Raw genomic sequence first — 16,802 nt, 5'->3', positions numbered from 1 at the left:
CAACCATGACTCTTTTACCATCCCGGAAAATAAATGTGGCCATATAGTTCCAGGCAGACTGTAAAATGGATGTACGCGCCGCTAGTGTACGATCTAGAAAAAGCATCTTACAAAAAACGGCAGCGTGGCCCCTCTCAGGTTTCTCCGTTTTTTGAAAGAGAATCTTGCTATTTGCCCACCCGAAGTTTTATCATTATTTTTGTCATCAATAAACTACAAACTAACTGCCAAAGCAGAAGTTCCAAAGTATATCGACAGCAAAGAATTAAAAAAAAATACAATATAGAAGTGATAAAAAGTTTTAAAATCATACCTACCTACCCAAAAACTTTATCTAGTAGAAAATCCTACTTAATTAGAAATTCTATACCTAAGAGTTCATACAAAAAATCTTAAATAAATAAGATTTAATGAAATTGAATTGCGGAACCGTTTGGAAGTTTTTTGCGGAGTTGTTTGGGAATTTTTTTTCGCGAGATGCTTAGCGCAGAGCTCAGCTCAGTTACTGCCATTTGCATCTGAAATTCGGGAGGGAGTTTTTCGCAGAATGCTTTAGCGCAGAGCTTGGCTCAGTTACCGCCATTTGCATCTGAATTTCGGGAGGGAGTTTTTCGCAGGATGCTTTAGCGCACAGCTCGGCTCAGTTACTGCCATTTGCATCTGAATTTCGGAAGGGAGTTTTTCGCAGGATGCTTTAGCGCAGAGCTCGGCTCAGTTACCGCCATTTGCATCTGAATTTCGGGAGAGAGTTTTCCGCAGGATGCTTTAGCACAGAGCTCGGCTCAGTTACCGCCATTTGCATCTGAATTTCGGGAGGGAGTTTTCCACAGGATGCTTTTGCGCAGAGCTCGGCTCAGTTACCGCTATTTGCATCCAAAATCTGAGAGCTACTACCTTGGTGTTTCTCACAGGACGCTAGCGCAGAGCTCAGCTCAGTTTCCGCTAGTTGCGTCCGAAATTTTTATTGATAGTCGATCATTATTCAATGATCAATCGTATCAACGTTGTTTCGAGATCTGTGCTCGACCATCATCGACGGGACCACGAATTTCGAATTTCCGCGCTCAATGGGATCAACACTAGAACTACCGACGATTAACATATACCAATTTTTATTTCTTTTTTCTTTCTTTTTAAAAGGTGATAAAGAGAAAAAGTACATTAATCAATTTAATTATTTAACACAATGCAACACAAGTCACAGAAAAAAATCTCAAAAAATATATTATAAATTTAAATAATTATTCTAAAATAAATAAACCGGTCATTTTGACCACTTTGATAGTTCTAGTGTTCTAGTGTTAAGCCATAGGACCACGGATGCATGGGTAAGCTAGGAAAGATTGCGAAGAAATTGACGTATAGCAAGAATAAATATATATTTTAAAATTGTAAATAAATTGTAAATAAAAAATGCACTCTTTCTTTATTAGATCAATTATTTCAAATATACCATATTAATATATTTAATATGGCTCATTAATATATTTACGTTTGTGTAAAAGAATTTTTTTTTTCATTTTTAATTTAAATTTGTGATACATTTGTGGTACATATGTATTTAAAAATTTTCTTACTTTTGCTTTTCAACGCCAATTTATAATATTTAATCCTGGAAAGATATAAAAAGATAAACCACTTACCGTAGAGAAGGTAGAAATAAAAGTACACATTTACACACAGAAAAGGAATTTTGCTATCGCAATAAAATAATCGTTGCTATTGCATGTTAAATATGTTAGCGATAAAATTTTGCTACTGTAACTACTTTTACAGATTATTCGATATGCAACAAATCTGTTCTGTTCAAAAAATCGACAAATTTTGTGATTAGAAAACAAGTTAAAATTCGCTGTTACAACAAAATAATTTATTTTTAATAAATTTATTTTACTATTGCAATGAAATTGTCGCCATTAATACAAATTTTTATAATAAGATAAAAATAAATTTCTTATTATATATTAGCAATATAATTTGTGCAGATTTAACAAAACTAATTTCGTTAATAAAATTATTATCTATAACAAATCTCTTTGCTGTTCAAATAATAATTAACTGTAAGAAATTTTGCTACGATAGCTTATATAAAATTTACTGCGTCAGCAAATACTTTTTTTCCATGTATTACCAAGTTTTTTTTTTAATTTTATGTATAATCTTTTTTTTAAGTATTTTTTTTCTTCTATTTTTTCTCATATAAAAAAAATATAAATAAATATATAAACAAACATAAGTACATTATTCAGAATAAAAATATATTGGGTTATTTAGAAAATTTGTAATAATTTTTATAATAAAATTGAAAACAATTTTTATATGTTTAGAGTCATCTTTGTTCAGTAATATTATATATGCACCGTCGTTTTCGACAACTTTTAGCCATCTTTAACAACTTGTGCATACATTATTAAATAAAGATATATAAACATATAAAAATTGTTTTTAATTCTGTCATAAAAAAATTCTACAAACTCTGTTAATTATTCAATATATTTTCTGATCTGTCAATCATGAAATACATTTAGGAAATATTCCAGGATTAAATATTCATCAACGCATCTAAGTCCTAGCCTATCCATTTTAAGATAATGAATCGAAGAAATAGTGTACCTTTTATAATTTTATTCAAAGTATTCTGGTGTTTGATTATATTTTTAATATTATATGATTAATATTTAATATATATGGATTCAAAGGGCTATTAGGCTGATGAAAGTTGTTTCAACTTTGGGCTCAATCAAAATCAAAATTAGAAACACTTTGCTTTTTTTTAATGTACAACGCATTTTGCAGGTTACATATTTTTTAATAATTTTTATAATTATAATCTAGTATATATATAATATGTATCTTTTCTAGATATATATAATAATATTGGTAACACATAATTAAATTTAATATAAATTAACTAAAAAAATAAGTACTTCGTTTTTTTAAAAACAAATGCACGTACAACTCAAAATACTTTTAAAAAATACGAGAGAATAAAATTTTGATATAACTACTATAAGGCAATAAAAATTATACGACCTGCAAAGTGTCTCGCGTTTATATATTTTTACACCATTATTTGATCCATTATCTTAATAATAAAAGACAAATGAAATTAACTCACCGATTGATGCGCAGCAGCGGAGTTGTCGTTCTGTTGATCTGTATAGTTGATCTGTAAAACACGAAATAAATCAAAATTATAGCAGCGTTCACAATATGAAATATTTGTGAAATCATAAAAAATATTGAGTACATTGAACTTTTAATTCGTTTTCTAAGCAAATATGTAATAAAAGAATTATTAAAAAAATTTAATTATTTAAATAAAAAGTAAAAAAATATGCGATTAAATTCTAATAATGATAAATATTAACTAATGTAAATATTTTGTCTTTCAAATATTTTAATGTACAATATTTTCAACAAATAAATGAATTATTGCTTACCGTAAAGTTGCTCCGCCGGCGCCCGATGCTTCTCCTGAGCCTCCTCCTCCTCTCAGTGGTCCTTCGAAGCACTCACATTGAATCTCACGCATTCGCGGCGCATGCATTGCTCGCATGCGTACCTGAATACGAAAATCGCGCGATACTTAAAACGGCACTCCCGACATCACAGGCGAATCGAATCGAATTGTCCAAGCTGTGACGTTACGCGCGAATTCTGTCCGCGTTTCAGACGACCACATTTATCAATTGGGGCACGATTCTCTCAAAACAGAGGGCAAAGGTAAGCTCGAAGAAGATGAGGTGATTAGTCATCCAATCAACCGACTAGATACAAGGCATCTGAAAAGCAATCGGTAGCGTTTGACTAACTCCGGTAGCCGTCCTCGACTACCTTCGACAGTCCGGCTATCTGTACAGCTAGCGCGCTGCACGTAGAACCGAAGATTGCCCTGCCGTAGTCGAGATTTTATGATTGAAACCGACCTTTCCCTCCCCCGAGCCAAGCCTAAAGTCAAAAAAAATCGTGTCCCAATATTTGTCATACAGCAAAAATGCGTTCATCTATAGATTCGCTATAACTTTCGGCATTAACGACACTCCCGACGTGCATTTATTACGACGATCACACGGTATTTTACACACTCCCGACGCGATTTTGTCGTATAATGACAAAGGTATAACTCGGATATCGCTTGTCGCACGGAATACGCGTTCGACACTCCGTGCCGAACAATATGTACGCAACAGGTAATGATGGAAAAGAGGGAAGAGGGTGGAAAATTGTGGAAAGTAGTAAGAGTGGTAGAGGGAGGGATGATGTGGACCAACCAACCCGTACGAGTGCCGCCGTGCGACTGGTAAGGGGCAAAATACCACAGGATACCTCAAGGACTTTGCACAGGCCTAGAAGATAACACGCGCAGAAGTAATACGTAGGGAATTCGAAGCAGGATAATGTATGATAGAAAAGAAAGAGATAGCGGAAGTATGGAATGCGTAAACAGCGCGTACGCCGCGACCAAAACAATCCCCAAATGCTATGTGTAAGTCTGGTTTTCTCTGCAATTAACACAATACAAAATATTTTTTATGTATTAAAAAAAAAATATATTTTAATGTGTGTGTGTGTGTAAAAGATAAAGCGTACGCAACAGGTAACGATTGGGAGGGAGGGGAAGGTGGAAAATTGTAAGGAGTAATAAGAATTGAAGTAGGGGGGTTAACGCGCCGATACGCGAAATGGTCTGTCTCGTTCAAGTGCCGCCGTGCGAATAGTAAAATCCAGCTCAAGCTCAAAGATAAGGTCAAATTGGGAAAAGTACTATTTGGAAAAAGTAGGGAAAGGAATGTATACATGCCGATCAGTGTGTGCAAGAGAGAAAGTGTGAGAGTGAGGAAGAAAGGATATAAAATACGTTGGTCACAGAGCGAACGTAAACAACCCCCCCTCCATGCCGTGAATCAGTGTCGAAATTCCTAATGTGATATACCATATTTTCCACATTATAAGATATTCTTTGGCGTTCAGAATTTTAATTTTGATAAATAATTTACTATTTTATTTTTCGCCTATTATCGTATTTTGTATCGTATCGTATTTTTAAAATTTTTATCTGTAGATTTGTCAGCGTGATCCAATATAAAAATTAATTTTACTTGATTAAAATTCCGCGCTTTAAAGCTTTTTGAGCGTTTTTCTATTTCGTATTATAACACAAATAAATAAATATAAGAATAAAAATTAAATTAATAAATGCCCACGCAATGAAAATGTCACGAAACACGTCGCTTTGCGTGAACACGGCTGCCCGTGCAATAAATTTCGATGAAATAAATCTTTCGAAATGCGCGATTTAATCGATGTACAAGGCGAAATTTATGTTACACAATTCTTATTTATTGAGATATAATTTGTATTTTCCATTTTCTATTACCAATTTTAAGTAACTCAATTGCGCAAAATTTCTTCTTTTATGATAGATAGATACTCGATGCTTGAATGTTTATTTATTTGTGAATGTTGATTTATATTTCATTAAAATTGAATTAAGATAATAAAGGATAAAAATTACAAAAAATTAATTTTTATAGTTATAAATTTGTATATAAATGATTCATTATTATTCATTCCATTAATTATTATTTCGTTATTCGTTATTATTTATTCTATTAAGAGGATGCTGGAGTGCCTGACGAACTCCGACGCGAAAGCGCCATCATTTCGATGGAACTAAAAATGAGAGTGATATTATCGGCATAAGTCATAATCTAAGTATGAATGTATTATGTATGCGTATGTGTGGTGCGTGTATATATTCGCATATTATTGTATAGCGCCTCTCTGATATTATCCTGGAACTAATCTTCTGTTATTTTTTCATCTGTTATACCGATATTGGACGCACACGTATGTAAAAATAGTCGGACAAGAATATTTTTTACATTAGACTTTTCAGCCCAATTTTAATGGTTCCATAACATTTTATTATGCAGTGCGCAATTCGCGCTGCTCTTATTCGGTGTATTAAAATCGTTAAACTTTTATAAAAAGCTAAAATTGATAGCTCTAAAAGACATGTTATCCTAAGAGTATATCAATAAAAATTAATGTTATAAATAACTTTATTTTTCCGAATTTTTTCGACCAACGCGAATTCCCTTTTTGTGTGCTCTTTAATCCTGCAAAAGAATTTTTAATTCTATGCAGGCAGAAAAAAGCTGTATTTGTTAGAAAAAAGTCAGGAAAAATACAGCATTCATGTGGTAAAACAGAACTCCAGCATCCTCTTAAAGAAATGTGTTATACGTATATATTGAAATATCTTCTATTATATCATTTACAAATACAATATGTTTAATAAGAAACTCTACTATTTTTAATAAATAATATGAAAAGACTTAGGTGATTAACAAAATCAAATAAAAATCAAAAGGAGCGTAAACAGCCACAATGCAAGTTCTTCGTGCGAAGGTTACTGTATTCACATTTGAAATTATTTACAAACGTTTCTGCCTGAAAAAAAATAGTAGATTAACAGTAGTGGATTGACATTTTAAATTTTGACTGATAAGTTTCAATAGTTATTCACTCTTCCATCTTGTTTCTTCTGGATAGATGGTTTTGCTTGTAACATGTCTGTATCACAATTTTAACAATCCATTTTAATGATCCGAATAATATTTCTGCGAAATGAATTCGAAATATATCATCCACTTCTTTGTATTTTTATAATTACTGCGTGCGATTCTTTCGTCAATATTATATACTGAAGAAGGTTTGATGTCAGTGCCTCAGGCAGAAACGTTTGTAAATAATGTTTCAAATGTGAATACAATAACCTTCGCACGAAGAACTTGCATTGTGGCTGTTTACGCTCCTTTTGATTTTTATTTGATTTTCTTAATCACCTGAGCCTTTCACATTATTTATTAAAAATAGTAGAGTTTTTTATATAAACATATTGTATTGTAGGATAAACTTTCGTATAGCGATAAGCTATTATGATATATTTTATTCAGTAATTTATTTACCATTTTACAGTAATTTTTTCAATTCCTTGAACTGCTAATATATTTAATTATAATTATACATAGATGAATCTGACGAAAACAGTAACGTTATGGATAATGCAAATAGAAAATCTGATATGAAGGCGATAAGAGAATCTCTACGATATGTATTTAACGAAAACACCATTAAATTATCCTTACATATAAATATAAATATTAATTTAATTAATATAAACATGTAAATACCTATGAATATTATTACAGTGATGAAGTGATTTGTTTAACATCTTTATAATAAATGTAAATAAAAATACCATATACTAATATTAATTTTTGCAGAATTTTACAGGAAGATGTTTGCTGCATAAAAGCAAGTATCAACAGACTTGAAAGAAAATTTAATTTACAAACTGACTTCCGAACAGCCATAAATGAGATAGGGTTACCGATATCGAGCAGGCAGACTTACATGGCGATAAATGCGGACGAAGAAAAAATAACTGCACTAGTAAGTGTATAAGTATACCTTCATGGAATTTTTTCAACTAGATTTTGAAATAAAGAAGTATTATGTAGTATTTTATAATAATTTGTATATTTCAATAATAATAGCAAAATCTATCATATTGAAAACTTCAATGCGCATATAATATGTTATAAATATTCGTTTGTTACATATGTACCTACGTATTACAGTTTTTGGTAAAATATTAACAACGTTTGCAGAGTCATATTAATTATTTTAGTCGTCTAGAAGAATAACTCTTGAAATGTTTGCATTTTTTTAAATTTTATCAGCTACTGTGTAGATATATAATTTAATTTATTATGTAACATTTCTTCAATATAGCAGGGGTATATGCAATGTTTGGGAGGAATTAATTTACGCGACACCCTCAATAAATTTATGAAAGCAACGTTCACTGATGATTTCGTTGCGAAAAACATTACATGAAAGCGAGGAAAAGGAGAAAAATTGCATTTCAGGGAGTCTGCGATATATAAGTGTAGCCTTTTATGGTAAATTATTACATATTTTTTGTCGTATTTTATTGCATATTTAGATAGTATAATCAATCTGCTTTTTATTACAGGAGCTACCAGAAATATAGCGAGTCTCGTCGATATTAATTTCAAAAAATATTCAGAAGAAATAAAAATAGCGATAAAAAACGCCTCCCAACGACATTACATGATGACAATCGGACGTCTATCGAGAGTTCAGGACCATAGACTTATATGAATAGACGGAGCATTGCCTATCCCCTCCTAAGAAAAACGTGTCCCTGAGCGAGTAATCGGACTGCGATAGAAATAGGGAGTGTACCAGCGTTCTCTCTCTTCTTCGCGCATGCGCTGTTCCGAAAAATGTAGGGAAATAAAGAACTCAAGTAAACATAATTTATTATGAAACAAAATGCAAATGTGCAAATACATATACACACATATACATTTGCATTTTGTTTAACAATAAATTACATTTACATAAAATTTATCTAAAAAATATTCTTTGTTTTTATATCATTTTATATTTTTATTCAATGTATAGAAATATAATTTATAATTAAAAATTTTATTTTAATAAAACTGCATTAGTTATAAAAATAGTAATTAGTTATAATTAATTATAAAATTACAAATTAAATAAATAATAAATTTACAAATAAAAATCTATTATATAATTAATATATTAATTATAATTTAATTGTAAATTAAATAATTATTTAACTTACAATTAAAATTTTTAAACATAAAATAATTATATATAATAAAACAAAAAATTATTTTTTGCAACAAAATTAAAATACAAAAGCATTTATTTGAAATATATAATTTTCTTACATGTAAAAAAAATTATATTGTATGTAATAAAGAGAAAATATAATTGTATCGAAATTGAAAAATACACAAATTTATTCACAAAATCCAGTCTGATACTTACTTATACATACATATAATAAAAGAACAAAAACTATTTTTTTTTCACCAAAATTAAAGATTATAAAATATATAATCTGCTTACATATAATAAAAGAACAAAACTACTTTTGCATCAAAGTTAAAGAATACACGCATTCATTTATAAAATAATCTGCTTACATAAAATAAAAGAAACTTTAACTTAAATTTTTGCACCAAAGTTAGAGAATACGCCATTCATTTATAAAATAATCTGTTTATGAATAAATAAATAAAATAATATTGCACCAAAAAGTAAACAATGCACGCATTCATTTATAGAATATACTTGCTTCAATAATAAAAAGAAACTATTATTGCACTAAATTGAAAGAAACGTAATTGTAAAATATAAATTATATATATTAGCTTGCTTGAATATGTGTGTATAATATTAATTTATTTATTGATTCTTAAAAATAATCAGTCTTGAATACATTGACCTTATTCGTTTTGCGGCATCATTCTTAGTTTTTGCAATATGATTTAATCTTACTATTAAATATTTTTTTATAATTAGTTTTACTAATTGGTGCCGATGATTTTCCAAATAAGTTTGCTCTAAAATATGATTTAAATAATCTTTAGAACTAAAAATACTGGATTTTATATTTTTTAATACTTTTAAGCTTAATATAGAAATTGCATTTTTTTTGTTAATTCGTTTGTATTAGTTTTTAAAATTTTTTCTGTCGTGATGCATATTTCTATTACATCAGGTGAAGCATTAGTAAGAGCTCCTCTACATTTTAAAATTTGTAATTTAGATAATATCTTTGTGTCTGTTAAATATTTTTTACAATGTTCACATTGCAAATGTTTAGCTATACTTTTTGATACAAAGCCTGCAATATACATAATTACTTCGTAAGCATATTCACTCAAATTAATTTCAAAATTAATACAATAGTTATGTTCCTGAAGAAATAAATTGGTTTCATCAAGAATTTCTTCTGATTGTCCTTCTAATACTTTATCACTCATGACTAGTTTAGTGTCATCTAATATATGGCAATTTGCATTATGCAAAATGCGTATGTCTGCTTTTGCCATCAATTGTTTCAAAGCTGTTTTGAACTCCCATGCAGTAGGGTTGTTATTAAAACCTCCTCGACTACGGATTGCACTAAAAAATGTTTCGAGGTGATCTTGTGACAATTTATATGTCATCAAAAATTTGAAACAATTATCTTCAAATAACATTTCGGCGATACCAATCATACTTTTTAAGCAAATTATCATTCCTAAGAAACCTGTTTTTCGAGATGAGTTTAATATTGATCCTTGTTGATCGCGTAATGAAGACAAATATGTAATAAAATCGTTAACTTGTATTTTGATGTTATCAAGATTTTCTCGAGTGATACATTGTTTTGTAGAAGTTTTACAAAATAAATTTCTGCTGTTTAATAAGTCAAAAATATTATTTATATAGATACAGAAACGGGATGTTGCAGCGGATTCTAAAAACTCTGGATATTTTAACGTTTCTCTGCAAAATATTAATGCATTACCTACACTTAGACTTAATGTTTGGGTAGCAAGTGCAACTTTTATTTTTTCTTGTTGCCACATTATATGACGTTTTCGTATTTTGGTGCCTAAATGCAAACCCTCTTTTTCTTGTAGCTGAACAAGTTTAATAATATATAACCAATTAATAATGTTATTGTCACCATCAATAAGTGTACCTTTAGAAGCCAAACAATTTCTAATTAACTTGAGCATATGACAAGCGTCTAAAAGTATATAAACATTTTTTCTTGTTGACGGATGACTAAAAAATGGTTTAAGATTGTCAATATCGAGAGAAGCACCAAGTTTTTTAAATGTTGATAAATTACATGCAGCACCATCAGCTGTTATTGAAACAATATTTGCATCGATTGCATGTAATTGTTCTAAACATTGATTAATAATTGCTACGCGTTCATCGCTGCATAAACTATTGATTAAATAATATGCTATAGGAAGCTTCCAGTCATCATTTATACTAACTAACATTATAACCAACGCATAACGTGCTGTAGGTATGTTATTATTATTCTCAATATTAATATCATTATTAATACCAATGTCAACATACCCACAGCATTCTCGACCATGATATTCAATTTTTTCTTTTATAGACATTTCATCCATAGTCATACTAAAATATAATGGTTTATCATTTTCTCTTCTTTTCTTACACTTTACCTTTATCGATTCAATAGCTTGTTCATTGATTCCAGGATCACAATTGATATTTTTATACCATCTTGAAAGTGTTTTTGGGTGAGGAAGACTATTCATAAAATTAGTTCTTATATATTCGTATGCTTTTGCAGAATAAAAATGCAGAGTTACTGCAAACGATTGAAGTTCTTCTGAATATTTCTGTTTTGACGATGTTAAAGCTCTGTTAATTAATCTTATGACTGGAGCACTCATTGATCCCTAAGAAACATACGGAAAGTGCAAAATTTATTAAGGACATTCATGTTAAGAATATTATTTTTTTAGAAGTATAATATATTGTAATTTATTATAATTTTTATTTACAAAAATTAATACATAATGTACATGTGTAATATATAGATTCGTTACTTTATAAAGAAATTTTGTTTATATACATACACTGAGTTTTCGTTCTATATCATTTGATATTAAATTTTGTTCTTTCAAATGAAGCAATAGGTTTTTTAAATTTGTTATTTTTTTCTTATATCTTTGACATTTTTTTCCAATGTACCATTCCGTTGTTTTAATTGTGTAATATGTTTTGTTGTCAATTCCAAATATTGTTTTAATCGTTCAGGATTTTCTAGATTCCATGATTTAATATCCCCAAGATAACATGGCTTTCCTATTCGAGGACGTCTAATGGGAATGTTGTGTTGCTTTTTTCTATAAATTTATTTCATTATTAATAATTTTATTATTTCTATTAATTATAAAGTAGCAAAGAATAAAAAATAGAACTAGAAAAAATAGAATAAAAAATAAAACTATCATTAATAATAAGTATAATAATATTACCTTTCCTTTTTTAAAGGGTTTTCTTGAAAATTATCAGTTTGTTTTATATTTTGATTTTCAATTTCCAATAAACTTTTACTTGTACAGAGTTGTTCTTGATCAGTATATGTTTGTGTATTTATTTCTTTATGTGTATTATTTTTTTTAAGTAAAGTTTCATTCATTGTATAAAATTGATTTTTAGTAGTATATATCTCTGTTGTACTTATTTCTTTATTATAGTGATCAATATCAAAATTCGTATCAGAATCTATGGGCGGTATTCATAGTCCGTTCTTATATTCAAGATCGTTTTAAGTACAAACTTATATTCGCTCTCTTTGTCAGACACAATCTATGTGTGACAAAGAGAGCGAATATAAGTCCGTGCTTAAGACGATTTTGAATATAAGAACGGACTATGAATACCGGCCTATAGCTAATATTGGTACAGCATCTGATTTCAAATATTTCCTGTCTGGATTAGATATTATTGAAGGTTTATATGACGCAGCATCAAAATGTAACTCACAAATAAATATATTTTTAATTTCTCGCCACGCTGTCCCATGTTTAAATTTTATAAAATCTATCCATTTTTTTTTAATTTCTTTTTTAGTAGGTAATCTGTAATAGAAGAAAAGAAATAATTATAAAAATTCTATTAATGTCCAAGTGATATTAACAAATATATCACATTAAATGTAAGTAACAAATTTAAAATTTCTCTCTTGTATTTACATTAAAGGATTCATTACTTTTTCTGTAATTTTATAATTTTACATAGCAATGTTTTACATAAAATTTGTTTAAAAATATATTTAAAAGTACTTTTATACAATTGTAAAATAAAGGTTAGGATGCCAAAGCTGATATATGAGAGTAGTAAATGTGAATAAATATAAATATGCGTTGGTTAGAATAAATACTTACTTATGAAAAAGTATTCCTTTATTTTGTTCACAACTGCACACTGCACATTTTCGAGGCATTTTTATAACATATTGAATGAAGAGCAAATATGTTGCTGTGTATTTGATGGAAAAGCTAACACTATAAGCATGCGCGAAGAGAGAGAGAGCGCTGGTACACTCCCTATTTCTATCGCAGTCCGATTACTCGCTCAGGGACATGCTTTTAGCGGTATGCTCCGTCTATTCATATAAGTCTATGGGTGTACTCGATGATCTCGCACCCACTCAAAAGGATTATTCTAAAAAGGAATCATTGTGAAGAAAAACGCTTCTTCCTCGTAATGCAAAAAATAATTATCTAAACATTTACCTGGCCAGCTATGCAGTAGAAAATAAGTAATATAACTCTGAGCTGCCACTTCGCTTTATAAGCTCGGTGAGTCCAAAAACGATGAATACCACCGTTTATACCGATTGCTTGTAATGTACCCACGATAAATACTTGAAGTGAGAAAAATCAAGGTACATAAACAATACCATTATGATTATATGTTACAATTAATTATAATATAACATTATGCATATTTTATACGATAAATCTATCCTAAAGTACTACTATTATAAATTATACTGTAAAGATAAATTACGTTAGAATTAGAATAAATTATATAAAAGATGATTAAAAAAAAGCAAATTGTATAATCATTAAAATCTTTTCGATTTAGTAAAAATCAAGTTATTAAGAGGATGCTGGAGTGCCTGACGAACTCCGACGCGAAAGCGCCATCATTTCGATGGAACTAAAAATGAGAGTGATATTATCGGCATAAGTCATAATCTAAGTATGAATGTATTATGTATGCGTATGTGTGGTGCGTGTATATATTCGCATATTATTGTATAGCGCCTCTCTGATATTATCCTGGAACTAATCTTCTGTTATTTTTTCATCTGTTATACCGATATTGGACGCACACGTATGTAAAAATAGTCGGACAAGAATATTTTTTACATTAGACTTTTCAGCCCAATTTTAATGGTTCCATAACATTTTATTATGCAGTGCGCAATTCGCGCTGCTCTTATTCGGTGTATTAAAATCGTTAAACTTTTATAAAAAGCTAAAATTGATAGCTCTAAAAGACATGTTATCCTAAGAGTATATCAATAAAAATTAATGTTATAAATAACTTTATTTTTCCGAATTTTTTCGACCAACGCGAATTCCCTTTTTGTGTGCTCTTTAATCCTGCAAAAGAATTTTTAATTCTATGCAGGCAGAAAAAAGCTGTATTTGTTAGAAAAAAGTCAGGAAAAATACAGCATTCATGTGGTAAAACAGAACTCCAGCATCCTCTTAATTATTATAATAACAGTTTTTTGAAAACAAGTTTAATAATATATCTTATATTATACCAACGTGTCATAATTAAAAAAAAAAGATTATAAAACGTTATGCCTTATTTAGATTAAAAATTAAATTAAATTTTGTTAATAAAAAATAAAAGTGAAGTGTTTCAGTCTAGTAAAAAGGTATGCCATATGGTACCCGTTCATTTTAAAAAATTATTATTTTCTGAAAAATCAATATAAAAATAAAGTTCCGACGCTTGCGTCTTAAATCTGGTGGTGTGTACGATAGGCAGAACGTTGTTCGTTTTAGTTGCATTTCTAGCTTATTTATTTTTCTTAAATATAACAAATGTAAATAATAATAATATTGATGATGTTATTATTACTCTTTGATTTTTTACCGGAAAATAGATGTGGTCATGTAGTTCCAGGCAGGCTGTAAAATGGATGTACGCTCCGTTAGTGTACGATCTAGAAAAAGCGTCTTACGAAAAACGGCAGCGTGGCCCCTCTCAGGTTTCTCTCTTGCCCTAACTAGATCGGAGGATGATCCTACTTGTGGCTTATCTGAGTGCATAGTTTGACAGGTTAAAATTATATTAAAGTTGACTTCCAATCGTATTAACCATATCAAGTAATTTTTTTTATTCAATTAAATCGATTCGGTCGGTCTGTCAAACTATGCACTCGAATGAGCCACAAGTAGGATCATCCTCCGGTCTAGTTAGGACATCTGGTATTACTTACAAAGTATTTATCGTTGGTTGATACTTCGCGTGATGCTTAAGTGCAACACGCTACCGCTAGATGTATTTTGCCACTTACTCTTCTACCGCTTTTTGAGGGTCTTCTATTTTCAGAAGAAGAGAGGTTAGGCGATAAAAGTTCTGAAAGAATTCTGAAAAGTTTTTCAAAAAAACTGCCAAGATGGTAAGTAGCAAAAATAATTATTGTTGAAATAATGATAAACTTCACAGTTATTTTAACCTTATCTTATTCTTCTATACTTACATCTTAAATTTGGTTTTGTAGCAGATACCGCTAAAATCATTTATGACAGTTTACAATTATAAATGCAAATATTAAGATAAATACTGTCAAAAACAAAAAGTATTTTCATTTTTAGCAATTTTTTTATGCCGGTAGTCAATTAGGTCGAAATTTGAGTAACTTGTGCAAAGTGCCTTTCTAACCTAATATCTGAAATAGTGTAAATAAATTACATGTAACAAATTTTTCAGTTTTTTAACCGATATATTATTGATAATATAAAAATGTTTATATTGTACATTATTATTATTTACTTTCAGACCATCGGCAAAAATAATAAGATGTTACAACACATCAACTATAGAGTCAGGATTATTTTGCAAGACTCTAGGACATTCATAGGTACATTTAAGGCTTTTGACAAGCATATGAACTTGATACTTGGTGATTGTGAGGAATTCCGTAAAATTAAGCCAAAGAATACTAAGCAGCCAGAAAGGGAGGAAAAGCGTGTGTTAGGATTTGTGCTTCTACGTGGCGAAAACATAGTTTCCATGACGGTGGAAGGTCCACCACCTCCGGAAGAAGGATTGCCTAGAGTACCGATCCCTGGTGCAGCGCCAGGACCAGGCATGGCTCGTGCTGCAGGTAGAGGTATGCCGGCGAATGTTGCAGGAGTGCCAGCTGGACTTCAGGGTCCCGTTAGGGGCGTTGGAGGCCCATCGCAACAAATTATGACACCTGGGAGCAGAGGACAAGTCTCGGCACCGCCTCAAATACATCCCGGTGGTCCTCCACGTATGCCGGTTGGTGGACCACCACCAGGAATGATGGGACCACCGACTGGAATGATGGGTAAGACTCTTCTTTCTTAACGCAAATATCTTTGAAAAATTGCTGTTTTTCCTTTTTATGCACTTTTTTTCTATATTTTCTAAATAAGAATCCTGATGTGTGTTTCTTTTTGTCCGCCGATTATTTATGAAACTTTTCATTAAACTAAAATATATGGAATTATTTCTAGTTAGACATATCAATTACGAAAATTTGTACAATTGCTAATTACAGGAATGCCACCCGGAATGCCGCCTATCGGACGCGGTGGTCCACCCATGGGACCACCTGGGATGAGAGGCCCGCCTCCTGGTTTAATGCGTGGTGGTCCACCTCCTCGTCCGTATTAACAGCTTTGTATTATTATATTTTATAATACAATAAAAAACAATAAGATTTTCATATTGATATACAGTATCCCAGAAATTTTTTTCAATACGCGCAGGACCACCAATATGTATAAGTTTTATTAAGTCAAAATTGGTGACAATAGCTTTAAATGATTGGAATTTAATACTTATTTTCGTAAACGTCAGTGAAAATTAACATTCATGTTTTCATTCTTGCTTTTTTGAAAGAAATCGATATATTTGAAAGTAGATTTGTAATTTTCATGAACCTTTCAATATTTAATTAATTTGCTAAGAAGTGCATACAACCGCAGTCAACAAGTATTTTGTGCTGAAGCAATAAAATCTACAGCAATAATATAGCGCAATATTATTATCCAACTGTTTAGTTTCTTTAAACAATATTATGTAAACAAGAAAAGTATATCAATATTATTAAATATTTAAAG

At 30.2% G+C, this 16,802-nt stretch overlaps 1 protein-coding gene and 2 long non-coding RNA genes across 5 annotated transcripts; 2 read left to right on the top strand and 1 right to left on the bottom strand.

Annotated features, from left to right (window-relative positions):
• Positions 1 to 6,783: 6,783 nt before the first annotated feature.
• Positions 6,784 to 8,809, top strand: LOC105674276 (uncharacterized). Its single transcript, XR_001101082.2, has 3 exons — positions 6,784 to 7,464; positions 7,807 to 7,976; positions 8,051 to 8,809. It is a non-coding gene; the product is annotated as an uncharacterized lncRNA (long non-coding RNA).
• A 227-nt stretch (positions 8,810 to 9,036) lies between these two features.
• Positions 9,037 to 14,248, bottom strand: LOC105674275 (uncharacterized). Of its 3 annotated transcripts, none has more exons than XR_010891474.1 (5): positions 12,846 to 14,248; positions 11,934 to 12,539; positions 11,532 to 11,801; positions 11,112 to 11,351; positions 9,037 to 10,041 (listed from the first exon to the last, which is right to left on the bottom strand). It is a non-coding gene; the product is annotated as an uncharacterized lncRNA (long non-coding RNA). The 3 variants fall into 3 exon arrangements; XR_010891473.1 differs by having other exon boundaries at positions 9,037 to 11,351; positions 12,846 to 13,125; positions 13,197 to 14,245; XR_010891472.1 differs by having other exon boundaries at positions 9,037 to 11,351; positions 12,846 to 14,232.
• A 699-nt stretch (positions 14,249 to 14,947) lies between these two features.
• On the top strand, positions 14,948 to 16,411 carry SmB (small ribonucleoprotein particle protein SmB). Its single transcript, XM_012370472.2, has 3 exons — positions 14,948 to 15,109; positions 15,490 to 16,024; positions 16,238 to 16,411. Exons 1-3 carry the CDS (start codon positions 15,107 to 15,109, stop codon positions 16,351 to 16,353), a joined length of 654 nt encoding a protein of 217 aa, XP_012225895.1. The 5' UTR covers positions 14,948 to 15,106; the 3' UTR covers positions 16,354 to 16,411.
• Positions 16,412 to 16,802: the final 391 nt, after the last annotated feature.

This window comes from Linepithema humile, chromosome 8 (genome assembly GCF_040581485.1).
Source record: "Linepithema humile isolate Giens D197 chromosome 8, Lhum_UNIL_v1.0, whole genome shotgun sequence".
Lineage (NCBI taxonomy): Eukaryota > Metazoa > Arthropoda > Insecta > Hymenoptera > Formicidae > Linepithema > Linepithema humile.
Note: the sequence above shows the minus strand (reverse complement) of the source record. Positions and strands in the feature narration are given on the sequence as shown.